Source organism: Watersipora subatra, chromosome 10 (assembly GCF_963576615.1).
Source record: "Watersipora subatra chromosome 10, tzWatSuba1.1, whole genome shotgun sequence".
In the NCBI taxonomy this organism is placed as follows: domain Eukaryota; kingdom Metazoa; phylum Bryozoa; class Gymnolaemata; order Cheilostomatida; family Watersiporidae; genus Watersipora; species Watersipora subatra.
Window position 1 is genome coordinate 21751857 of NC_088717.1, and position 27693 is coordinate 21779549.

At 34.0% G+C, this 27693-nt stretch overlaps 3 protein-coding genes across 3 annotated transcripts in view; all 3 read left to right on the forward strand.

The window, feature by feature from the left end:
* The first annotated feature begins 916 nt into the window (after positions 1-916).
* On the forward strand, positions 917-1369 carry LOC137406871 (protein FAM200C-like). The gene has a single exon (XM_068093476.1). It carries the CDS (start codon positions 917-919, stop codon positions 1367-1369), a length of 453 nt encoding a protein of 150 aa, XP_067949577.1.
* Positions 1370-1724: 355 nt separating this feature from the next.
* Positions 1725-2156, forward strand: LOC137406872 (protein FAM200C-like). Its single transcript, XM_068093477.1, has one exon. The coding sequence runs from the start codon at positions 1725-1727 to the stop codon at positions 2154-2156; it is 432 nt and encodes a 143-aa protein (XP_067949578.1).
* A 3279-nt stretch (positions 2157-5435) lies between these two features.
* The window catches only part of LOC137406873 (uncharacterized), an 86214-nt gene continuing 63956 nt past the window's right edge, over positions 5436-27693 (forward strand). The window contains exons 1-2 of the mRNA XM_068093478.1: positions 5436-5613; positions 11131-11347. Of these exons, the coding sequence (XP_067949579.1) occupies positions 5436-5613; positions 11131-11347 (395 nt within the window). The remainder of the gene's footprint in view (positions 5614-11130; positions 11348-27693) is intronic.

Genomic DNA, 27693 nt, shown 5'->3' on the forward strand with positions numbered 1-27693 from the left:
CTTGCCGAAAACCAATCAAAAAGAACTTCATCAGCCAATGCATGTACTTTCATTTCATAATGAGCGACCATCAGTTTCAGTTCTAAGAAGATTAAATAGTGGTAACTTATTTGTGTTGAAGCTTGTCTACCAGAAATCAAAAGATTATCAAATCTTTTTTATTACTGACAATTACTACTAATACAATATTTTAAACATTGCTGAATACATTGGGAAGTTGTATAACAGTTATTGTACGAACAGTTGATTAGAGAGTAGTTCAAATATTATAAACTGTCATACTTGAGACAACCAGGTAAGAAGCATTGGGGTTGTGTTGATATTTTTAAAGATGAGTAAATCTGTAAAGTAAAGATTTATATTTCATTCATAGCAGGGCTTTTTCAATGAACTAGATTGCAGTGGTTCTTAACCAGGGAGGAATCCCCCCAGGGGGAATTTTGGGATTTTAGGGGGGAATTTGACAGTTTGCCAAAGGGGATTTGGGTGGCACCAATTTTTTTATATAAAGGGCAGCGAGAAGTGAATGAATTTTGGTCGTTTCAACAAAGCCAAGATCTAAAACTGCGGAAAAGGTAAGGATTGCTACACTACATGCATATACATACCTAAAATATTAATTGTTCAGTTACCGATTTGGTTTGCATAAACGTATAACATTTTAACAATTTGCTCTGTAGCCTAACATATGTATGACGTTTTGCTCATGTAGATATTGAATGTATTCAAATATTTTGATTGCATATCCTATATTGTAGGTGTTAGAAATGTCAAAGACAAAAAGACAAAAATATGATGATTCCTACCTTAACTATGGATTCACTAGTATGATTAAAACTGGCATCGAAGTACCACAATACTACAACAATACTACACAATAATACCGCAACACTTAAGAAATAAACATGCAGAACACATGGATAAATTAAAGCCGTTCTTTGAAGCTAAAGAGAGAGAACTCAAGCGGGCAAAACCGGATTCCACTGGCAGCTTTCATATCCAAGCACAGGCCATTACCGAGGCATCTTATGCTCTGTCTTACCGTATTGCCAGAGATAAGAAGCCACCTACCATTTGTGAAACATTAGTTAAACCTTGTCTGCTGGAGTGTACTAAGATTGTTCTCGGAGACACAACCGCTCAAAAGATAGCTGATTTATCCCTCTCAGACAGCACAGTGAAATCGAGGATCGATGATATGTCTGGGGAAATAAAGAGGCAAGTAATTGAAAAGATCAAGTCATCTCCCATTTTGCCATTCAACTTGATGAGTCCACTGATGTTGCTAGCATTACGCAGCTGGTGGTGTTTGCACTCTATGTACACAGAGAGACAATTGAGGAAGAATTTCTGTTCTGCAGTCCTCTAACAGAGACCACCACAGCTGCTGATGTTATGAACCTGGTTTTCAACTTCTTCAGCAAAGAACATCTGGACTGGACAAACTAATTGGAGTTTGCACTGATGGTGCTCCAGCCATGCTTGGCTGTCATGCTGGATTTGTACAGTTGGTATAAGAAAAGAATCATTTAGTGGTGAGTACCCATTGCAATAACTCTTCCCAAAGGATTGCAAGAACACCTTTCTTCAGTGATTGAAGTAGTAAACTTTAACAAAGGTTCTGCCTTGCAAAAACGTCTCTTCCACAAGTTATGCGAATATATGAATGCTGGCACTCGTCACTATGGTTCCACACCGAAGTTCGATGGTTATCAAAGGGTAACATGCTTCTGCGTTTTTTCAATCTACGAGCAGAGGTCAATGAGTTCTTGAAAACTCATAACAAACCCAAACTACTGGCTTCAATACAGGTGGAAGGCTTCCATCAGTGTCTTGCTTACCTGGTTGACATATTTGGTTCAATCAATGAAGTGAACACAAAGATGCAAGGTAGAGATGGAAATGTGTTGAATGTAAGTGATAGCTTAAATGCATTCAAGGACAAGCTCAAACTCTGTGTGAAAAGACTGGCTATTGGGAATGTAAGAGTTTCATTTCCAGTTCTGCATTCATTAGTTGACAAGAAAGCTCCTTCTGCTTCTTTGCTAACCGACATAAAGCATCACCTAAACAGCTTGATAGCAGAGTTTGAGAGATATTTTCCAAAAATAGATCCTAGGACAGCAATCGATGAGCCTGACCCAAGACCCTTTTAGGCGCAATGTCCACGAGATTCTGGAACAGTTTTAGGAGGAGTTTTTGGAACTGACAAACAACTCCGCATTGAAAGACGACTTCAAGAAGCTATTAATAGAGCACTTTTGAGTTCAGGCCCAAATATTGTATCTCAACATAAGCCTGGCCACTTTTAAGATGCTCATACCACTTGCTTCTACATATCTTTGCGAGTCAGCATTTTCAGCAATGTTAACCATAAATAGCAAATCTAGAAACCGTCTGGAAGTAGAAGCTGACCTATGGTGTGCCCTATCCACAACAACTCTTAACATCAAAATTCTGGTCAGCTCCAAACAAACACAGAAATCGCACTAGTCTGCTGACTGTCTTACATTGATAGATATATTGAGTTCCAGTATATATTCATTTTTAATATTCCATGTAGATATGACTGTAATAAATGCATATATAGATGTATATATATGTATATGAGTTATATGTAAATAAAGTTCACTATCTAGTTACAGTGTATTATTTGAAGGAGTTGGGAGAGGCAGGGAATTTCTGTCTTTAGGTTGGGAAAAAGGGGAATGGGGCAAAAAAGGTTAAGAACCACTGAACTGGAGTATAGAGGTGAATGTTAAAGGAAGCTTATTGATTTTTGTGGTTGATTGATCACTCTTCCACTGTTATAGAAACCATGATCTAACTTCTGGTGATGATTGCCATCAAATGAAAATATTGTAGCATATGACTTAAAATTTAGGTCCTTATTTAACTCCATAGCCGGAGTGATTTTAGGATGTGACTTGAAAAGTTTCTCAAAGCATTGCAGTTTCATAACTGAAAGCGAAGATTGAAATTCGGGGAATTCTCTTTTGGTTAAGAACCACTGGGATAGAGTCTGTTGTTATAGGTAGAGTCTATTGTTATAGGTAAAGTCTACTGTTATAGGTAGAGTCTATGGTTATAGGTAGAGTCTATGGTTATAGGTAGTCTATTATTATAGGTAGAGTCTATTGTTATAGGTAGTCTATCATTATAGGTATGGTTCATTGTTATAGGTAGAGTCTATTGTTATAGGTAAAGTCAATTGTTATATGGAGAGTCTATTATTATAGTTAGAGGCTATCGTTATAGGTAGAGTTTAACATTATAGGTAGAGGCTATCATTATAGGTAGAGTTTAACATTATATGTAGAGGCTATCGTTATAGGTAGAGTCTATTGTTATAGGTAGAGTCTACTGTTATCAGTAGTCTATTGTTATTGGATAGAGTCTATTGTTATTGGGTAGAGTTTATTGTTATAGGTAGAGTGTATTGTTATAAGTAGATTTTATTGTTATAGGAAGAGTCTAATGTTATAGGTAGAGTCTATGGTTATAGGTAGAGTGTATTGTTATAGGTAGGGTCTATTGTTATAGGTAGTCTATTATTATAGGTAGAGTCTATTGTTATAGGTAGATCTATCGTTATAGGTAGAGTTCATTGTTATAGGTAGAGTCTATTGTTATAGGTAAAGTCAATTGTTATATGGAGAGTCTATTATTATAGTTAGAGGCTATCGTTATAGGTAGAGTTTAACATTATAGGTAGAGGCTATCATTATAGGTAGAGTTTAACATTATATGTAGAGGCTATCGTTATAGGTAGAGTCTATTGTTATAGGTAGAGTCTACTGTTATCAGTAGTCTATTGTTATTGGGTAGAGTTTATTGTTATAGGTAGAGTGTATTGTTATAAGTAGATTTTATTGTTATAGGTAGAGTCTAATGTTATAGGTAGAGTCTATGGTTATAGGTAGTCTATTATTATATGTAGAGTCTATTGTTATAGGTAGTCTATCATTATAGGTATGGTTCATTGTTATAGGTAGAGTCTATTGTTATAGGTAAAGTCAATTGTTATAAGTAGAGTATATTATTATAGTTAAAGGCTATCGTTATAGGTAGAGTTTAACATTATAGGTAGAGGCTATCGTTATAGGTAGAGTCTATTGTTATAGGTAGAGTAGATCGTTATAGGTAGAGTCTATTGTTATAGGTAGAGTCTATTGTTATAGATAAAGTATATTGTTATAGATAAAGTATATTGTTATAGGTAGAGTATATTGTTATAGGTAGAGGCTATCATTATAGGTAGAGTCTACTGTTATACCTAGAGTCTATCGTTACAGGTAGAGTCTATTGTTATATGTATTCTTTTGTTATAGGTAGAGTTTAATGTTATAGGTGGAGTCTACCGTTATAAGTAGAGACTATTGTTATAGGTAGAGTCTATCATTATAGGTAGAGTATATTATTATAGGTAGAGTCTATCGTTATAGGTAGAGTCTCTTATTATAAGCAGAGTCTATTGTTATAGGTAGATCCTATCGTTATAGGTAGAGTCTCATGTTATAGGTAGAGTCTTTTGTTATAAGTAGAATCTATTGTTATAGGTAGAGTCTATTGTTATAGGTAGAGTCTATTGTTATAGGTATAGTTTCTTGTTATAGGTAGTGTCTATTGTTATAGGTATAGTTTCTTGTTATAGGTAGAGTCTCATGTTATAGGTAGAGTCTATCATTATAGGTAGAGTCCGTTGTTATGCGTAGTCTATTGTTATAGGTAGAGTCTTTTGTTATAGGTAGAGTCTATCATTATAAGTAGAGTCCATTGTTATATGTAGACTCTATTGTTATAAGTGGAGTCTATTGTTACAGGTGTAGTCTATTGTTATAGGTTTAGTCTATTGTTATAGGTAGAGTCTATTGTTATAGGTAGAGTCTATTGTTATAGGTTGAGTCTATTGTTATAGGTAGAGTCTATTGTTATAGGTAGAGTCTATCGTTATAGGTAGAGTCTATTGTTATAGGTAGAGTCTATTGTTATACCCTACAGGATGAATTTATTCGCGGAGTTTTATTTTGCAAAAATTGAAATTTCTTGCATATTCGCGGATTAATTTATTCGCGGCTAAAAACTGTCAATCTTTAGGAATAGTTAACTTTATTGCGGATAACAATAGAGTTAACCCTACTCATGCGCTCATTGCGCATTTCGGTTTCTGTTTAGCTTACAACTACGCGTCGATCGTGCTCAGCTATAATTTTTTTGCTGCGTTCTGATGTTTTCATGAGTATTCATCGATTTTGAGGCCTTTGATGAACCAACAATTTGTGGTAAGTAATGAGTTTTTTTAAAAACCATTTACGAAATTAGTTGAATCTTACTTCGGTTCTTCGGTAAAACGCAATATATATTTTTTCCATCGCTACCACTTCGTTTTTTGTTTTAGTGTGAGAGAGGGATATTTCATCATACACGGAAGCACAATGACTGCAAGGGTGGTAGATGTCATTCTTAGAAGATCACCAATCATTCAGGGAGATCTAGAAAATGAGGTAGAAGTAACCACACCTGCTATGGAGGAGAATATATCTGTTTTTGAAAAAAGAACAAAAACGCCTTTACAAGCACAAATCTTTGGCCAACCGGCAGAACTTTGCAACAGTAAGCCACGAGGAAAGATCTGATGATAACATTTTTACCAGTCATGTATTAGCGAGAGAATCACCTTTAACATCTACCCAAGACAGTGACAGCGACAGAGCTGCTATTACCTAAATAACTAGTCAGAGAGCACCATTACACGCTACTATTCACTTATCAAGAGTACCAGTTTAATTTTATTGCTAGACAACCGCCATATGGACTAAAGTGCTTATATTTACTCCGTTCATCGTTTGTAAAATTTTATTTGTTTTTGAAATATTTTATTTGTACACTCAAGTTTGTAATAAATTATACTATATCTATACATGAAAAAAATATAATTTAATCATGTTTTCATGCGGCGATATTAAGGAGTTGTTGTCGATGAAGGTGTCTAGGTTGACTGGTTGCTTCTCTGCCAATATTCCTGTCTTGATAAATATTACTACTTGTCTCTAGTTTTTGTAATCGGAGTAGGTTGTTTCATTCTCAATCTGCAGTAAACACAAAAAAGAAAAAATATTTAAAGTTTTAAGGAAGTACAAAAACAATAGCTGAAGTATTTGATGAAAGTGATCAGTTATGAAACAAAAGAATTAACTAATGCAGTTTAATATGGAAAAACGTATTTGCGCTGCAAATCAAATACATACCATAATGTCCAGATCAGAATCATGATTGTCCTCAACTTCGGTATTAGAGATTGATGGAGTTGATGTCTGTGTAAAAAAACTAGGAGAGATTTTTTGCGATGACAAAGCCATGCCGAATAACTTGTGAAAACCTTGAATAATTTTGTAAAGTTCGATGCAGTGGCAATAAAACTCGAAGCCCGGCGATGATTTTAATGAAGTTTTGGAACTCGGCTACGTTTAGTACTTTTGCCATTAAACTTAAAACCCCTGGAATGGCAATCACGTGACTGTTACGTTGATAGTGATACGTAACGTATGCGCCATATTGGAGAGCTAATCGAATGCTAATTCGGTTTGTAAACAAACAGTGAAAAATGACAGAAATGTACATAATGAATAGTTATTTTCCAGTTGGGTATTAATGAAAACTCCTCCTATACAACATTTAGAGTGCTCTGATAAAAGAAAACCTATTTATAACATATGGAGTGGGATATATCAAATGATAAGTACATTGTATATGTCAAAAGGATTTTCGTGGACCATGTTTTTCATGCAAACTGTGGTATTACAGATGCATAAACCCAGCAAATGATATACTCAGGCAAATAACAACTGTTCCATTATATTAAAATTTATATTACATATGCATAATTGCATATAGAAAAACTTAGCACATGAAGTATTTCGATAAAAACAACACATAGGTATGCTGCCAAAGCAGAAACTGTTTTCAAGATTTAAGTGATGATAGCTTATGAATGTATGATATGTATAATACAGTATCTGTAAAAGATGAAATGAACTACTGCAACAACTAAACAAAAATTAAAAACAGTTGTATTAGAAGATAATCAAAATAATGCAAACAAAGAAATACAGGAGTTAGTGTAATCAGATCACTAAATGTCAACAACACGTTACAGAAACTGTGTAAAAGGACATTTGTATACCACTGAATATTGAGCCAAGGGTCATCAGAGTTTCTTAGAACTAAATCAGATTAGGAATAACAGCGCAACAACAGCTGCAGATGAATATTACAGTGATTACATTGTTACTGGCCATTAAAAAGTACTACTTTAGTATTGTATGCCACAAAGATGCACATTGCAGTTTCAGTGTAGTATTTGAGCAAAATGATGCTGTCGGAGATCATAACAGGACTGAATAAGGTTTTTCATCAATGATGCAGTAGTTGAATATGCCATCTGCTGTATCCGTAAGGTGTTTCCCAAGGCATAACACATCACTAGATCTTACACTACCGATAAAATACCCCACACAATGGAGTGGATCTGGTTTTGTATTAATACGAAAGTATTGATCTGCAACTAGCAGGATCCTGATGACACCGTCTGATTGATGCATCAATCCTCCATTGTTTTGTAGCTCGAGTAAATTATAGAGATGTCGGTACTGGATACTTGACTTAGTGGTAACCAGCGACTGATGGCTAATGTCACGACAGCACTTTAGTTAGCTTTTGCACAATGTAGCCAGCTATATAGACTATACTGTTACCTGCAACAGAAAATTGACATCTGAAATCATTGAGTTCCACAAACTGATTAACTTCTGAAGTAGCCTGTATGATGAGAATCTCGTTTTGAGCAGTAACGTTACCTGTCTTACTTACCAGCATCTGATTTTGCACCACATTTGCTGATAAGTTTGCGAAAGGTAGCCTTAAACTGAGTAACAGTAGGATTATTATTCCAACCACCTAAACAAAAGCATCAATTATAACAATTACATTAATCAACAAAAATGAATGGCTTATTCACATGAACATCGTACCCTTAATATACAACAACACAACTAATAAAATAAGCAAAAATACAAGTGATTACAAGCTCTTAAAAGCTCAAAAACAAAAAGCCGACATAGATTGGAATCGGTTTATTTATCTGACGTAGTCATTACAGTTTGGTTAAACTACTTTAAGTCGAACAACCTTGCAGCACTGTGCTTGACAATATGGTTTTAAAGTCAATCATTGGAAAGCATCATTCAACATTGAAAAGTATTTACCTTTAAATGACTTCAGTCGAACGTTTTAACCTGTTGTCAAAACATGGACCATTGAAATGTTCGTTGCATATAAGTGCCCAAGGATCAGGCTTATTCACTCTTCTGCGGTTGCGATACCATTGTAAATAACAAGAGTTCTCAGTTGCTTTGTTTAGAAATCTAAAAATTATAATGAAACTATAGTAGTTAGTTAGCAACAGTAGTAATAACAATAGTATTATTACTCTTTTCTCATTACGGCTAGCTATATCCAGGTACAACAATAAATAATATTATAGGCACTACAAACATTTTTTTCAAATATAAATATTTAGAAATAACCTAATGATTTGTAGTTCCAAAGTATTATTATAAAAAAAAAATTTCCAAGTTTAAATAATAAAAACCTTCGTTCTGAAGGAAGAACATTTCACTTACTAGCTTATAAATTTATCTAATCACCGACAAAATACAGTCAAACTCGTACACTCAGTAGTGACACTGATCGACTCTCACTCACCCAGTGACTAATGTAGTAGAACTAACTAGTGGCAGTATTAACTAGTAGTAGCACAGCTAGTAGTAGTTGTAGACTTTAGCAATAGTAATATAACTAGTAGTAGAAGTGACTCACTTGTCAAATGTCATGCCCTTTCCTTTGAAAGTCCATTCGTGCGGTTTTTGCAGTTCATGGAATAGCAATAGCACTGTGCACCTACACCTTTCTCTCTCTTACATAAATTATTAGTAGTAATCTCAGTAGTCTGTTCCTTTGATTTAGCGGTGTATTCGTGATCTTCCATAGCGGTTAAATCTGAAATTAGATTTCTTTCTCACATTGAACACAATTAAATCAACTCAAATGGTAGGTGAAAATGGCATCGGCGGGATTTCCGTACTCACAAATGACCTCTACCATTCCAGGGGTTTTGAGTTCAATGATTTTTTCCTAGCGGCTATTTTTGCGATGATGCCATTCTGCGTATTTTGTGACAACCTTGAATAATTTTGTAAAGAAATGTGATGCATTGGCAATGGTGTTTGCTCAAAGCCCAGGCAATGATTTAAAAAAATGTTTTAGAACCCAACTACGTGTAGTATTTATATTAAAAACTAGCCTAGCGGCTAGTTTTTAATTTGATGCAGTAGTTATTCTCCCTTGTGATTAAAAATAGAACTAATTAGTTCACGGAATTTAATTAGTCGCAGAATTGACTGTTCGCGAAATTGCGAATTTTATAACCAACGAATATTTTCATCCTGTAGGGTAGGTAGAGTCTACAGTTATAGATAGAGTCTATTGTTATAAGTAGAGTGTATTGTTATAGGTAGATCTAGTTCAGTACTGAGACTAAGTAGTCATGAGAAAACCTTACATGTGCGTTTGTGATTTATAACTTCATAATCATATAGTTATCGTAAAACCTTTATTTGAACACCTTTATTTGGTGCTTTATTTTTCAACCCTTCACTTCTATCAATCAATATGCCATAAATCTTTCAATTTATAATTTTATAATAGTAGTCTATCAAATGCTACAAATATATATTCAAGAACAAGTGACATAAGCAAACCATAATTATAAGACATGCAGAACTCAAAATCTAAATTTTTCTTTCAAAAATATTTACATCATTTGCTCGGCCAGTTGCGTTCTGATTGTTGCTTTCATATGTAATCATTTCATTATCTTCTAGCTGTTCAACAGCTTCCACAGTGTCTGCTGACCTGAACTTTTCTGCACTGCTGAACTTGTCAATATTAGTGTTCAAACACTTTTTTAGCAGGCAGAACTTTTTACGAGTTTCTATCTTAAAAACTTTTTGCGAAAATAATGAAAAACTTTTAACCGGATGTTGCAATCGTGTTTGGAGCAAAGTCGTTCAAAGCATCGTAGTTTTTAAAAACTTTTTTGTATACGTCAAAGTATCAAGACCATGTTAAGCTAATAACTATTAGCCTGATACATATACTAATTGTTTCTGTGGTGTTGCAATCAAAGTTTTTAACGTTATAACGTAAAGACTAGGAGTTGGAAAACATACTTGGATTGGAACAGAAACGACAAACGAAATAATTGTTATTAATATATTCGAGCCATTGTTAGCACATTGCTGTGGACACTTTTTTACTGATCACTTGCTGTTATGGGTTCGCAAAGGTTAAGAATGTCAAATAGTGTCAGTCCAATAGAAGTGGCATTTAAATAGAAGTGGCATTCAATTAAATGATGGCACTCTATTTTTCAACAAGTCTTCCATGGTGGCGCTTAAATAGAGGTGGCGTTCAATTAAATGTGGCGTTCAATACAGGTATTACAACAACAACGTAGTTCTAATTGGATTCAAACATCACTTAGTGTGAACTGGGTTTGAGAAGAATTAGATCAGGCAATATGATCGGTAATATGGAATTATCTTTCTTCATCTTGACGAAAAGACTACCCTGTGAGAAGCTTCTAGATATTCTGCTCTCTACATAGTTGTGCTCTCTCTGGTTTTATTAACTAGCTGTGTAATCATGGGAGTCAGTTAGATCCTTGTTATGTCAACTGCATCATATAAAAATACAATTTCATGAACATATTTCTATTAAAAAATGATCAACTATGAAAATTTTAGATGGTGTGAGCCACTTTTAAATTTCCTGAATTTTCTTGCATCGCAAGTTTTCTTGCATTACTAGTTGGCATACCATATTATACCAATTTTTAATATTTAAATATTTAATAATTACATGCTCTTTATTGAGTAACCAGCTGTTGAAATCTTATTGTAATTTGTAAAGAGATGACGTAACGATTATAGGAACTAAAGGTTACATGTGTATATAATGTCTTTTATTAAATAGATTTGATGACTTCGTGAATTGTGATACTCTCTGTAGGTATCTGGTATCGGCACACTGGGGATGATATTCCTCCTGAGAATTCAGACCGGCTCCCGCACAGACTGACTAATGAAGACATCCTGGAGGAGCTGGGAGAGAATTATATAACCCATATGATTGTGAGATGTGTGCCTTTTCCTGACCTTAGTCAAGTTGCTCCAAAACTGACTCACCTCACTCTGTGTGACCTTTCAGAGGAATCTTTTCCCTTGAGGTATTTACAGATATTTATTATACAGCGTATCAATTCATCTGATGCTTGTTTAGTGGGCTGACTACAGAATAAATTAATAACACTTTTAACCATAGCTCTGTCTCATTATTAACAGTTTATAAATGTGTTAACACTCATTTTCAGTTCAACAACTCCTTACGACTCCAATTTTCTTGGAATTCATCACAAACTAAAATATGCCTACATAGGTCTAGAATCAAGTTAATTGTACCATTTGCCATTGTTCTATCAGTCTGGATTCTTATATTCACCATATTCTTGCCAAATATGGTGATCATTAATAGTTTTTATGAGAAGTTCTTGACTGTTGACGTTGATAGGATATATGGTTCAGATGTTTATTATCAATTATTACAAAATTGTTTAGGCTATCATAAACAATTGTAGTGGAATTTATTATTGGGAGATTTTTGTCTTCACAATATGTGTGTTAGACTTTTAGTTACAAGATTTTGTGAAAGTTCATTTCATAGTTTTTGAATTTTTAATATAAACTGTATCCATTCCTAAAGTTTACCTCTTTGTATTTAAACTTATTTACTGTTTGTAAATTCTGATCTGAAATGAGTGTGTTAACTATTTATAAAACTTTTAGACTATTTTGACTCGAGTCATTTTGCTTGTTGAAAATAGAGACGATTCAATTCTTACTGGTAGGATATGCTGAGTCAATTCGGGTCTACAGTAAGTAGATAATACCAGAGAACTCATTCATTTCATTTGGTAGATGAGTCTTTAAGGTTACTAGAGCAAGTGTGTCTCTACGAATAGCAGTCAGGTAAATCCATTTGTAAAGTAGGATTTATCTACCCCTGACAATGCCTCATTGACCCTCGAAGGTTACAGTGAGTGAAGGGAAATGATTTAAAATTGGATTCATGTGTAAAAAGTTATTTTGTATTAAAAGTAACTAAGTTTTCCAAACACTAATATAATTACTGTTTGTCCAACACTTGTATGTTTGTACTTGCAGGGACAAGTTAATATAGTTTGTCTAGCTTGAATATATTTTATTTTAATAAATTCAGGGATAATAATTGAAATACTTTTTATTATTAAGGTAAATACTTGTTTTAGTATTAAAACAAATTAAAAATAAATTTTATTGCTAGGTACAGCTGTGTATTCTCCCCTGTTTGATAAAATGATCACCCTATGCTATGTAGGTTGAAAACACTGACTGAGCTCAAGTCATTGGACTTATCATACAATAACTTCTCCCAAGGTCTACCCTTTTTAATTAAGCAGCTGAGATCACTAGAGTCACTTAGGTTGTCTCACTTTGAGCTGAGCAATCTTCCTCAGCTAGCTATCTAACTTTTAAGTGCAAGACTTGGGGGTTAAGATTCTATTATTTGCTATTCACTTCCAAGTTATTTAATTTGTTATTACATCTCTATATCATTAACATTACAAACACATTAGCAGTTCATGATTGGTGTGCTCTCCAGTATGGATCATTTTCAGGAAGTCCATCTAACAGTGATATTATCAATTTGTCGTATATTGTGGAGGTGTGAAAAAGATGTAGAGATAAAAATACATGATTCAATACTGAAAGATTACATAAAGTTTCTACCACCGGTTCAGAGTTATTGGTTCCTGAAATATAAGACATAGCATCTGGTAGCTCTCTGGTAGTTGTGGATTATATAGTCTAACAGAGCATCTGGTAGCCCTTTGGTAATTGTGGATTATATAGTCTAACATAGAATCTGGTAGCTCTCTGGTAGTTGTGGATTATATAGTCTAACAGCGAATCTGGTAGCTCTTTGGTAGTTGTGGATTATATAGTCTAACATAGAATCTGGTAGCTCTTTGGTAGTTGTGGATTATATAGTCTAACATAGAATCTGGTAGCTCTTTGGTAGTTGTGGATTATATAGTCTAACATAGAATCTGGTAGCTCTTTGGTAGTTGTGGATTATATAGTCTAACATAGTATCTGGTAGCTCTCTGGTAGGTGTGGATTATATAGTCTAACAGAGCATCTGGTAGCTCTTCGGTAGTTGTGGATTATATAGTCTAACATAGAATCTGGTAGCTCTTTGGTAGTTGTGGATTATATAGTCTAACATAGAATCTGGTAGCTCTTTGGTAGTTGTGGATTATATAGTCTAACATAGAATCTGGTAGCTCTCTGGTAGTTGTGGATTATATAGTCTAACATAGTATCTGGTAGATCTCTGGTAGTTGTGGATTATATAGTCTGACATAGTATCTGGTAGCTCTTTGGTAGTTGTGGATTATATAGTCTAACAGCGCATCTGGTAGCTCTCTGGTAGTTGTGGATTATATAGTCTAACATAGAATCTGGTAGCTCTCTGGTAATTGTGGATTATATAGTCTAACATAGTATCTGGTAGCTCTCTGGTAGTTGTGAATTATATAGTCTAACATAGAATCTGGTAGCCCTTTGGTAATTGCGGATTATACAGTCTAACCTAGTATCTGGTAGATCCCTGCTAGTCATTGATTATATAGTTTAACATAGCATCTGGTAGCTTTCTTGTAGTTGTGGGTTATAAAGTATGTCATAGTATCTGGTGGCTATGCTCTCCAGTTGTTAGATTGCTCTATAACTAGAGTTGCCCCGATTTTAATATCAGAATCGGTATCAGTGCCGATATGGGTGTTAAATATCTAAATCGGTATTGGCCGATCTTTTCTTAAAAAATCGGAAACTTCAGATACTTTTTACAGATCAACTATTTAGCAGAAAACAGTATTTTAGCCTGCTACACTAATCAAGATCATCAGCTGCAAGTTTCCTACTTTTACCTAATGAATGAAATGCTCTATCTATAACTTGGCCATAATATGTATATGGTTGCCACCTGCACTTTGATGAGTTTTCTGGGTGGTCTAGTCATAGCTTCAGGTGGTGACTCATACATTACATGTCGAATATTTTATGTTTAAAACTGTTAACTGTCTTGTTGTAGCTTTTTAATTTGTTATACTTTGACACAAACAACTCGTCTCGGTGGGCAGCATTTTTATTGTCAGCACTGGACAAAAACGATTAGCAATAAATGATTGCGATTCCCTGTTTAAGTAGTGAATGAAAAGTCCTCTCCACTTGAGAGAATATAACCCCTAGATAGATGGCTGCAACTGCAGAGATTGACAGCAAAATCACTGTGTTCGTACCTGTAATTGGGGGAAAACATGTTTATATAGTGCATCATCGGGAGATGATTTTAATCGGTTCCAAAGTTTGCATTGTATGATTGGAAAATCATATGTAGAGGTACAGAAACCATAGTAATTCTATAATGCAAACGTCCCCTGATAAAAATCATCAAATTTTTATACAACTGCTGTAGATAATAAACACTAGTAACAAAATAGTATGTTTACATTAGTAGCTATAGTTACCTACAGTAACTTTAGTATATTTATAGTGTGTGTGTGTGTGTGCGTGCGTGCGTGCGTGCGTGCATGTGTGCGTGTGCGTGTGCGTGTGTGAGATGTTTCTCAATAATTTGAAGTTTATAATGTGGTTGTTTCAAAGGTTTGAAATGCTGAGTCCTTCCAGTGTTTGAATAACAGTAATACTTTATTTGTAACTTGAGATCAGACTGATGAGTACATAATGTGATTCCATTTATATAGCAGTTTGCTAGCTTTATAGCTAGAAAAAGCATAAGTATCAAAAAGCTTTAATGAATGATAACAATATAGCATTTAGCTTTTTAATAATAGATATACTTGATTTTTTTGCCTTCAAGTATCCCAACAAGGTAATGGTCTAGTTGCTTCCTGTCTGTTGTGCGGTTGTGTTGATGGTGTGAAAACGTTGATCAGTTTTGGCTGCTTTCCATAAACGGTTTCCTTGGCAACTGTTGGTTGCTTCTTTTATCTCCTGAGCTATTTGAATGGCTTTATTATAATGACTTAGAATCCCATCCTTGTCGCCAATAAACTTCTGTTTCTCAATAACTTAAAGTTTATAATGTGGCTATTTCAAAGGTTTGATATACTGAGTTATTCCAGTGTTTGAATAATAAATAGTAAAATAGTAGTTTATTTGTAATTTGAGATCAGACCTAATACAGGCCTTTTGCTTGGTCAGAAGCTGTTGAGATACTTGAAAGCAAAGAAATCAATTATTCTATCATTGAAAAGCTAAATGCTATATCTTTGGCCTTTACTAAAGCTTTTTCATACATATGCTTTTTATAGCTATAAAGCTAACAAATTGCTATATAAATGAAATCACATTCTTTACTAATCCGTCCGATGTCAAGTTACAGAGAAACTACTACTGTTATTCAGGCGATGGAAAGACTCAGTATTTGAAACTGTTGAAATAACCACATTATAAACTTCAAGTTATTAGGAAACATAACTGTGTATTTATAATTGATGTTTGCTCACATTCCGCCATGATGATGTGAAGTAGTGTGATTAAACCATATAATCCAGGATATAATAAATGTAGTATATTATTGTGGCGCCATTCCTCTGTGCACGTGTGTGAAAGAAAGGATGTAGTTAGGTATAATATTTCTGATTGGTTAATATTATTCCGTTGAGTATAATTGGTTAGTATAAATGTTGTTATCCAACAAGGACGATTGTCTTCGTAGAGTATGTTGTCGCTATGATAATAATATTGTGGAGTAAATATGTATATGTACAGGAGAGGGTAATTCCCATTGTATATTAACATTTGTTGGTTATGATTCGCAGTAAAATGTAACATTGTAATGTGCAGGACATACTTCAGACTCACAGGTGTCAAACTCACATCTGACCCGCCTTGTAATCTTATCTGGCCCGCAAAATCATTTTACATTATTGCTATCCATCGCCCATTGATATGAAGCGTTGACAGGCCCGTATTCCCTGGAGCGGCTGGACGGCTGAGCCGCCCAAACTTTTCAATGATTTTCGGCGGCTAAGTACTAAGAATTGCAGTTTAAGCGCATTCACTTAGAATTTCAACAATTAGCAACTAACGCTATAGTTGCTAGTAAATTAGCGTAAATTAGTTCATCGCTCGCTTCATCGATCTCGCTTCATCTTCATCACTCTTAGCTCATCGCTCCGCTTCATCGCTCCGCTTCATCGCTGGTCTATCGCAACTAGCGACGAGGTGGAGAGGCTCACTAAGTTAGTATTAGTTTCGCCTGCCACTAATGCACTGAGTGAGTGATCCTTTTCTGCATTGAAGCGAATCAAAACATCGATGAGGAGCACCATGGGGCAGGCTGTCTAAATAATCTTCTAATATTATACAAATATAAAGATGTTGAAGTAGATACAGAATCAGCTGTGAAAAATTTCTGCCATGGACACATTGACAGAACAAAAGCTATTGCAATAAAGAAGTAATAGATCTTGTTATGTCAATGTCCCTTACAGAAATCTGTAGTGTCATGAGTTTTATATCGTTCGTTGAATAAAGAAAAAGTTTTGCCTACCATGAACCTTAAACAATATACAGTCAAACATGGATAACTCGAACTTCACGGGACCGAGCGAAAGTGTTCGAGTTATCAGAGCGTTCAAGTTATCAGAGCACTGTCACAAGTCCATGTATTTATTTATTTATTAGTAGATACATGTACATATACAAACTATAATAAAAATCAAAAGCATAATTGGCTTGTTTCAAATTAAATGCTTCTAATGTATAATGTATAACTTTTTAATCAAAAAGCATAAACTTTTCTATCACTTGAGATTGGTTTGTCGTTTGAGGTGATGTTATTGCCAAGAGGTTTTTTTAGATTAAAAATGGCAAAACTTGATCGAACGCTCAGAAAAACAGATCTTTTTCTTTTGAGCGTATTAACCAAGATCAATTTTGCCGACTTTTCTTAAAGTTTATGCGAAGGTTACCTCACATTTCCTTGCTTCCGAAGGGCCATCGCTAAGCGGATGTTTTGTAAAAATCAAATTCCACCAAACCTTTAGAAAAGTCGTTGACAAAAATATTTTGCCGATGGTGGTAATAACGACGCCTATGAATTACGAAAAGTTGAGGTTTACTTCAATGGCTTGGAATAAAGTTATTTTTTAAAGCGATAACAACCGGTTCGGTAGCCGTTGGGCAAAAAACTTTTCGAGTTAACAGAGTCGAGCTTGAGTTATCTAAAGCAATTTATCATTACGTGGGCACGGACCAAAGAAACAGTTCGAGTTAACCATTTGTTCGAGATATCCGAGGGCGAGTTATCCATGTTTGACTGTATTTATGTAGATTTTGATGCTTAAAATTGATTGCATAAAATTTATGCATTCTTTGAGGGTTGATGATGCTTAAAAGGTCTATAGCTGTTAGCCTGATGAGCGCTGCTGTCTATTCTGAGAATCTAGCATGTGTAACGCATCACTGCTATCTAGCCTGTGTAACACATCAATGCTATCTAGCTTGTGTAACACATCACTGCTATCTAGCATGCGTAACACATCACTACTATCTAGCCTGTGTAAGACATCATGGCTATATAGCATGTGGAATGCATCACTGCTATCTAGCATGCATAACACATCACTACTATCTAGCCTGTGTAACGCATCATGGCTATATAGCATGTGGAATGCATCACTGCTATCTAGCATGTGTAACACATCACGGCTATCTAGCCTGTGTAACACATCATGGCTATATAGCATGTGGAATGCATCACTGCTATCTAGCATGTGTAACACATCATTGCTGTCTAGCCTGTGTAACGCATCACTGCTGTCTAGCCTGTGTAACACATCACTGCTGTCTAGCCTGTGTAACACATCATTGCTATCTATCCTGTGTAACACATCAACGCTATCTAGCATGTGTAACCCATAACGGCTATTTAGCCTACAGGTGTAACGTATCACCGCTATCTAGCATCTGTAGACAATGTCTTGTGAGCTGTTAGTTAATTTATATCATGGAACCTGTATAACTATTAGGTAATGTTACTGCTCACTTTATTAACTTTGTTATGTGTTTCCTATGATTGTATCAGAGTCATTTTAGTTTAAAGATGTGGTTGCGTCAAATTTGAGTTGATTTTAGAAGTAAGTATTTTTTTGTCTATCGGTTTATACGTTGTTTTTTGTGTTAGGCGATCTCATTGTCAAGATATTTGAAGATTAAAATCGAAAAAATTCGATCGCGGTAAAAACGCTCAGGTCCAGACTTACTCAAAGTGATGTAACGCGTGATACAACCTCTCTCTAACTCTCGTAATGACATCGGCTATTGCAATAAAAGGTTAGTCCTACACGGCCTAATTGGCATAAATCTTATCTTATACTTGCTCGTGTTGGCAAGAATAAAGTTTTAAATCCAGCTACAGATACATTACTACCAATGTGTCAAAGGCCTCAAACAAGTAAAATTAAAAACTTGTCATATTAGCTTCTTCTAAATGCTGTGTAAACATCTTAGTACGGACTACCAATTCTACCGGTCTGCGGTAATTCTGTCAAGCAAACTATGTAGAATAAGGTCTTTGTATCGGCGGAGTTCCGTCGCTGCCCACACTAACGATATACGTACAGCCTCACAAAAGCCACTCCCACATTATGTTCGTTGCCTATTCTGGGAGTGGGGCTGTATATCATTTCCCACACCGAAAACTAGGTTCTTACTACCGTATTAAAATATGCAAACTGCGTCTTTGAAAAGAATATGTGGCGAAACCAACTACATCCCTAAAAGTCATTTACATTGTATAGTCGACTGTCAACGTGTCATTATTAGTATCAATGTGTAGAAAAAAATTCATTGGTCACATTTGATTATTCTATTCAAGTACTAAACAAATGGTCGAGCTATGCAAAAGTGCCTGACCATGCAGCTCTGATTGCACTTCATAAATCCATCTATCAGAAAGTATTTCAGCACAGGTGTTAACAGGGCTATGGTATATTCAATGTTCTGTAAATCATGTTTTGCATTGCAAATCATGTTTTGCATTATTTTCAACAATATTATTTTATTATATAAATTTTACAACAACAAAAAATTCATCTCGGCATAATGCTTTTATTAAAAATATCTATCTAGTTGTGGCCACTCACATAGTTTCAGCTGATACAATAAAATGAATTCATCTACTGCAGCAAATTCAAACAAAACATGGTTTATGCAGCACACATTCAAGTCTCTCTTTCCCATTTATGGCAGTTTCCACACTGACAAAGCTGCTTCTGCTGGTGGGACCACATAAACATCCTGTAATCAGTAAAACAAGTGCAATAAATATATGTCATTAATAGATATGTCATTCTAAAGCGTATCTACTGAAAGCTTTCAAATTGGGAGTTAGATAGATTGCGAGTGTAATTTTAAAAACAAATAAATGTTTAATAAAAGCATCAGTACACCAAACCAATGATTTGAAGCTTTGGTTCTGGAAGTTGAAGATTTGCATTGATCAATCGACTTTCTTCACTTTCTACAAGTGAGAAGTGAACATCTAAAGTCAAATCCTAAATCTAATTTACTAAATAACACTGCCACAGAAAATTCGAAGAAAATATAGCTCCGAGAAACAATAAAAAATTATAAATCAATGATTAGTGATAGCAAAAAATTATAATTTTGTTAATTAGTACACATATTAATGAGTACTAAAAATATCGTCTTTATAAGTATATTCATCAATCTAAGCCATTGTATTGCTAGATGCTATGGATTAAAACGAAGCCGTCAAAAACTCACTGTACATACGTATCTCACGCGCGCAAGAAATTACATTATAACCTCAAACAGAGAAATATAATCTGAATGTATACTCAACAGTATATCTATAGGAGATTCAATGTGAAAGATAAATTTACCTCTATTCTTCTATCATCCTCCGTAGCACTTTAACCACCTGATGTACAGAAAACTCGGAGTCACCTTTGCAGTAACTTTACAGCAATTTTTACAATTCTGTCGTTCGTCAATAAATTGTCTCGATCGAGTAATTCATTAAAGTTACGATCTTAATTAATTTTGTAAATATCGATGTTCATGTAATTTAATAATAGAGTAAAATCCCTAGATTTGAGATCACAGACAATGCGTTTTACGAGTGATAACATGTATTACGACCTATATAAAAATTTTGTGCTGATGATTGGCTAATAAAACGACCTTATATTTATCGCCCGTGGACTCTTTTCAGATGTATCACTAGTTACATCACGAATGAAGCACCCGCTGGAATGTGAGCGTTTTAAAAGATGACCTCATTCAAATTCATATATCTCTGGACAGGATTGGTCTACGAAGACAAAAATGACATCAAATTGTAGCTGATGTTTTGGCCTTTTATTGGTATTAGTTTCATTAAATCGACCTTTTTGACGCAACCAAATCTATAAAGAATAGAGAAAACATAATATTATTATGCTTTATTATTTATCTTGAGATATTGACTGATGTTCTAAAAAAAGAATCAAGGAGATTGACCAACCAGAAGCTGAGATATAGCCAGCCAAACACAGGTCTACCTAATAACGAATCAGAGGAAAAACCCTTCGAAAATCCTGAGAATTGTGACGTATTGGACATGTGCCGGAGTTGCGCACCCTTACCGCAGTTACATATACTGATTGTTTTAGGCTACGAGATGTGAAATGCTTCTCGCGATAGTAAAGAATTTACATACTAGCTCTGGTTTCTCAGGAAAACCAAGCAAACATTGTGTGGTAAAGGCAGTTGCCCACAACCCCTTGCCATGATTTTTCAAAACAGAAGAGCAGATTTTGACTATTGTGCCTCAAATTTTAACTCGATCTTCATGGATATGCTCCGAAGATCCTCTATTTATTGAACGGTGTGTGTATAGTCTACATTATACGATATCCGTAATTAGCAGTTTGTTTTAGAATAAGAAATGGGAATGGGAATTTTTGTTCATTCATTTTCTTTCTACTGTGTATCTACTGCAGCATTCAGTTGATTTTCATGATTATCGTCACTATTAACAAACTGTAAGTTCACTACAGCCATAATTTTAAAAATAATAACTTGACCGTGCTGCTCTTGCTGCAAGAAAAGAAAACAATAACTTTTGATTTGATTCTTCTACTTATCTATTATCATATCTATGACTAGAAATTCCACTGTCATACAGCCCACGACCAAAGTGATAATTGAAAAAAAGAAAGGGTACTGTTGGTTGTTGAAAAAGTAATTCTCAGCAGGAATTGACAGAGTATAGTGTAAATGAGACTTGTTTGAGTCAATATAAAATAAATTTGAGAGAGCACGACTCTAAAAAAGTGCAACTAATAATTTATTTTGGATGTAAAGTTGGTTTGAAACCAGATATACGAGTAATTGTTTAATTATTGATATTGTAATATCTATTATAAGTATACAGTATCTGTTAAAAGTCGTGCAGTCTAGTCTCCTCTCTTTTGCGTTGTAAGATTTGGTCATTGATAGCTAATCGAGTGATGCGCTCCCTAGCGAAGTTGTTAACAAGTAAGTCATTGGTGTTTCGAACTCGAGAGAGAGCAACAAACGATATTCCAGCAGTCATTTCGTGATGGCCTATATTAATGACACCTTTAGCCATGGTAAGACCTTGACTTTTGTGTATTGTCAAACCCCATGCTAGATCGAGAGGAATGCCTGTACGGCTAAGGGTGGCATGTCCAGCAGTCCAAGTACACCTAATCTACTACTATCTCAAACCTGTTTCACAACACTAAAAAAATATTAATTAAATCTGTAGGCCTAACCTACTGTAATTTCACAATAAGTAACTTAACAATAACGTAATTTAATAATTAATTTAATAATGTTAATGGAATTTCTAGTTTAATAATGTAACTTAACAACAATTAGCAATAAGGAAATATGTTTATTATACATGTAACTCTTAAATGCAAAATTAGAAGTAAAATGGCAAGCTACTGTGTACTACACACAGTTTGAAAGTTGGTTGTGTTGAATGTAGAATGGTACTGATAGCGATCTTTAACAGAAAGCAAGTATGAGCTTTGACGTGTCTGCAAGTTTTCTGCAAACTGCAGCAAAATGAAAGCTGTTATAAAAGTGTTATAAAGCTGTAGGCCTAATCTACTGTATTGTATGTAATTTAACAACAACAATAAGGAAATATCTTTATTATAACTCTGAAATGCAAAATTAAAAGTAAAATGACAAGCTACTGTGTACTATACACAGTTTGAAAGTTGGTTGCGTTGAATGTAGAATGGTTTTGATAGCGATCTTTAACAGAAAGCAAGTATGAGCGTTCACACTTCTGAAGGTTTTCTGCAAACTGCAGCAAAATAAAAAAAATGTTATCGTCATAAACGGGCGTTGTAGTTCGGCCCTAGCTGGTACGTAAGTTGTAAAGAATTTCAGCTAACGTTTTAAATAATGAAACCTTCGGTGATTGGACAAAAAACATAGGCTAATAAACGGTGTACCACAATTTCGTACCTGTAAATTGGTCTACGCCTCAAACGGTCTACGTTTATTACAAAAAACTTCGAATAAATTCGATTACAAGTAAACAACACCATAGACTGGTGAAATGAGCATGGTTTTCTCATGAAATACGCACTACTAAATAGTTCTACAATCGGTCGCACGGCTTTATTGGCGTTTCAATTTTCGGTCTTAACTTTTATTAAACCGAGCTTTTCAAGCTTTTTGTGGCAATTTTCGTTCAAATTAATCTGTCTATTTGTGTATAATCCGATCAGATGGGTAAGTTTTAAGATATTATCGAAGGTTTACAAAGACTTGGTAACATATTTAAATAGGTTTAAATGTGTTTTGTATCGTTATTATACTTTAACGACTTTACATTCCGATGCTTAAATTTGTTGATGAATTTTCTTGACGAGGGTTCGTCTCATTGTTGATGAATAATTTTCGTAAGTTGTGTGCACATGCATTTATCATAAAAACTCCCACACTTCCGCTCCGCTCGTGTGGTCGTGGGATTATTTTTTATGATTAATTTAATAATCATAATGCATATTATACAAAATAATAATATAACTGTGTAGAAAATAAATGATGTAACTTGTAGGATATAATTTGTAGAAAATTCCAAATGATAACCGAGATTGATGATTGATTTAATTGATTCCATTTATTAGCTATAGTTAAAAAAAAGGTAAACAGCGCTAAAGATGAGTCTGAATAAGGAAGCTAAGTGGGAGAACAACAAAACTGAGCTGAACTAGCAAAGTAGCGAAATATTGCGAAATAATAGATGCGTGTAATTATTTCCTGCTAAAACTCATCTACACGTCCGAAGGACTGGTTTGGAATTCTCAGAGCAATGGTTGTTAGGCCCAATTTTACTGTTCTATACTTCCAGGGATTAAACCAATTAAAACGCAGTGATTGTTATAGGAGAGCGCGTTAGTTTGCTTAATTGACCAATGGCTCACAAGTCTATTTCATACGTCATATATCGATGCTAATATGATGATTACCAAAACACTTATGTCTTTTGGTAGACTTGTGTTTGGCTGGCTATATCTCAGCTTCTGGTTGATCAATCTCCTTGATTCTTTTTAGAACATCAGTCAACACCTCAAGATAAATAAGAAAACACAATAATATGATGCTTTCTCTATTCTTTAACATTCATGGGTATTTCCTACTATTATATTTATAGTGTAGCCATATCACATGGTAATTGTCATAACAGGATTTGTACGCTTGTAGTATTACCAAATTTAATCAGTAAATTGATCTGTAATCTTCATATAGTAAATATAAATATATAATCACAACATGTTTTATATTCTGTATAATTACTAGGTGAATACCAGGCGTTGCTCGAGTAATAAAAAGGTTTTTGCACAAATAGTTAACTTTATTTAACCTATGTTAAATAAAGGTAACATAGTTATGTAACATTTATTATTTTAACTTTTATATGAAGTTCCCAGACCACCCAAGAAGTAGACAAATGACTCATTAACCATTTTTAGGGTGGTGGATTCCTCAGTAGGCATATCAACCACTAAAATTGTATGCAATTAGGAGTATCTTAAACATTTGGTTCTTGTACACGAAATTTATTATGTGAACAATTTGTTAATAAAAATAAAAATTCTGTAAAACGGTTCATGAGAAAGGCCTTTTGTGCAGATCCAAATAATTTACATAACAAATAACCCACCAGCTATTAAAACACTATATTCAATTTATGTTCAAATAACGCAACTTTGAAATAATAATAATAATAATTAAACAAACTTTATAAACATTTTATAAACTTCAAAAATAAAAAAACCTTTACAAATGCAATAATTATTTTTTGAATATAAGAGAGTGAGGAATAGTTGATACTTATAATCTTACATGATAGTACAGTAAAATGGTATTGTAACCATGTTTGTTATAAAATATGAAATCAATCACGGATTACTAATTTGTTAGGTTGCAAGGAAATATGTGTAAGCTAATGCAGAAAGCGAGCACTGTAATGAACTCCCGGGAAACACAGGTGTGACGAACTGAATATTTGTCTGTTGGAAAAAGGAAATGGCCAATGTTAATATATACTGTATCTATATTACAATAAACATAGAATAAAAAATAGGTAATATTCATACAAAGATGTTTTAAATAAAACCGATTAGAGATTTAATTTTTATTGAAAGAAATAATTTTAAAGCCGTAAATAATAAGAGAAACAGATATAGTTCATATTTAATGGTTGTGGAGTGCAAGGTAACAACCAGGAACTCTATATAAATTAATGTGTTATAAGCAGAATTGAAAAAAACTTAATTTATTTGGAAAAAGGTTTTTGAGCAACTGAAATAATTAAAAAAACACATGAATGTAAATGTGAAATAAATAGCGAGTAAGTAAACTACAATGCTACGATGAAAACATCGTTTTCATTGTAATTGTAGCAAAACATGATTTGGTAATGATGAAATTATTAAAACTGGAAAACCTAAATGAAAAAATATGAATTTGTTGAATTAATAGTAACAATTATTGCTTAGGAGTGTGTGGATAAAAAGGTCAGTATACAGTAGCTTTAGTTTATTTAGTGGTTACGATCTGCAAGACAATGTAACACTCTAATGGACTATGTACAGTATGTACTGTAGGGAGTATATATTGTATACAGTATATATTGTATGTGCCGTATACAATATCTACTGTGGATATTGTAGAATTATTTTATAACATGGGCATCGTAACTCGTGGGTGCACTGTAATAATTAATACATAATTTAGAGTGTAGAAGTGGGAAAAGGGTATACAGTATAACGTAAGAACAACTAAATGTTAAGAACTGTGTAACTTTGTGGTTAGATGTGCGTATTTACAAACTAGTGGTTGCAATCTTCGGGAGTTCAAATTCAGCATGAAGTGAAATTTTCATTCCAAGATATTAATAGCAGTGGCTGGATAGACAGGGAATGACATATAATGTAATCCAGATGACAAACTTTGAGATTTATATATAGATTAGTGAGTAGATATTATAAACTTAGAAATAAAGGTTTAACATGAAGATGTCATGGGATTATATGATTTGCAGGTTAAAGGCTCTTACTAGAAACTAAAACTATGAAATCAGCAAAACTTATCAATTTCTCACAATAAATGTTCATATAATGTATTGCATGCTGAGTGATTAGAATGTGTAGTTGTCAGCATTTTAACAGTCCATCACACGGACAGCAAACCAGAGGAGACAAATCCTTGATTTGTCTTGTATAAAGGTATCATGGGATTATATGCTTTGCAGGTTAAACACTCTTACTAGGCTGAAAGTGCTAGATCTTTCATGTAACTCTTTCTCTGATGGTCTACCAGAAGTAGTCAGCCAGCTCAACTCATTGGAGTCACTTAAATTGTGTAACTGTGAACTCACATGACTACCTGCAACGTAAGTCATATTATATGAGCCTTTACTGCAAGTGTTCAGTCAAATCTATGAAATATATAAATATGCTATGACTAGTTGTACTACCCAGCGTTGCCCCAGTAATAAAAAAGTCTTTGGACAAAGAATTAATTTTTATATAACATACCATATACAACACACCATTTACCATTCTAACTTTTAAACTTCATATCATGAAAAAATGAAACTCGGTTTTTGAACAACTTTCTAAAGCCGGGTTCCCATATCGATTGCTAGACACCGGCGGTAACTTGTGCAGCAAAACGCTTGCGACGCTAGGCTCACGGCATCTATATATATATTTCTCAAAGTCCGTGTGTTGGAATTCCGTCTGTCTGTTGGAAATCCGGCTATAGCTATTATTAGAACAGCTGAGCTTGACAACAATAAAGACTCAAATTCATGGAATTTCATGGAAGTTCATGGAATTCTTACTGTCATTGGAAGCCTAACCCATAGAGTTATCTCCCCCTAGAGTGATAACTACACGAGCGTTTCCGGTGCCAACAAGGAGCGTTTAGGCCACGCCTCTTTTTTGTGCTAGTCAGTCGTAGTGATTGACTAGATCAATAACATCAGCCATGAGAAGGGTTAAACAAGGATCATGAATTCCAGTTGAGATAGTAATTAATGCTCATATTAAAGAAATGATGATTATAGTTTATTACTCTAATATATGCTTATTATTTAAAGCAATTCAATACCTACCAGGGATTGCTAAACATATTCTGGAAATGTTTACTTTTTCATTTCCATAAACATAAATATTTCCATAATTTTAGGGAAATGGATATGGAAATTTTATTTTACAAGTATGGAAATGGTATGAAAATAGAAATAATATGGAAATGAATTATGGAAATGCTATGGAAATGGAAATAATATGAAAATGAATTATGGAAATGGAATTAATATGGAAATGAATTATGGAACTTTTATGGAAATGGAAATAATATGGAAATGGAAATAATATGGAAATGGAAATACTATGGAAATGAAGTAGGGAAATGGAAATAATATGGAAATGAGTTATGGAAATGGAATTATAATGGAAATGAATTATAGAAATGGAAATAATATGGAAATGGAAATAATATGGAAATGAATTATGGAAATGGAATTAATATGGAAATGAATTATGGAACTTTTATGGAAATGGAAATAATATGGAAATGAATTATGGAGATGGAAATACTATGGAAATGAAGTAGGGAAATGGAATTAATATGGAAATGAATTATGGAAATAGAAATAATATGGAAATGGAAATAATATGGAAATGAGTTATGGAAATGGAATTAATATGGAAATGAATTATGGAAATGGAAATAATATGGAAATGGAAATAATGTGGAAGTGAATTATGGAAATGGAATTAATATGGAAATGAATTATGGAAATGGAAATAATATGGAAATGAATTATGGAAATTTTATGGAAATAATATGGAAATGAAGTAGGAAAATGTTA

Bases quoted from the DNA above. Each gene is read 5' to 3' on its own strand.
- LOC137406871 (XM_068093476.1), top strand. From the start codon at position 917: ATGGATAAATTAAAGCCGTTCTTTGAAGCTAAAGAGAGAGAACTCAAG.
- LOC137406872 (XM_068093477.1), top strand. From the start codon at position 1,725: ATGCTTCTGCGTTTTTTCAATCTACGAGCAGAGGTCAATGAGTTCTTG.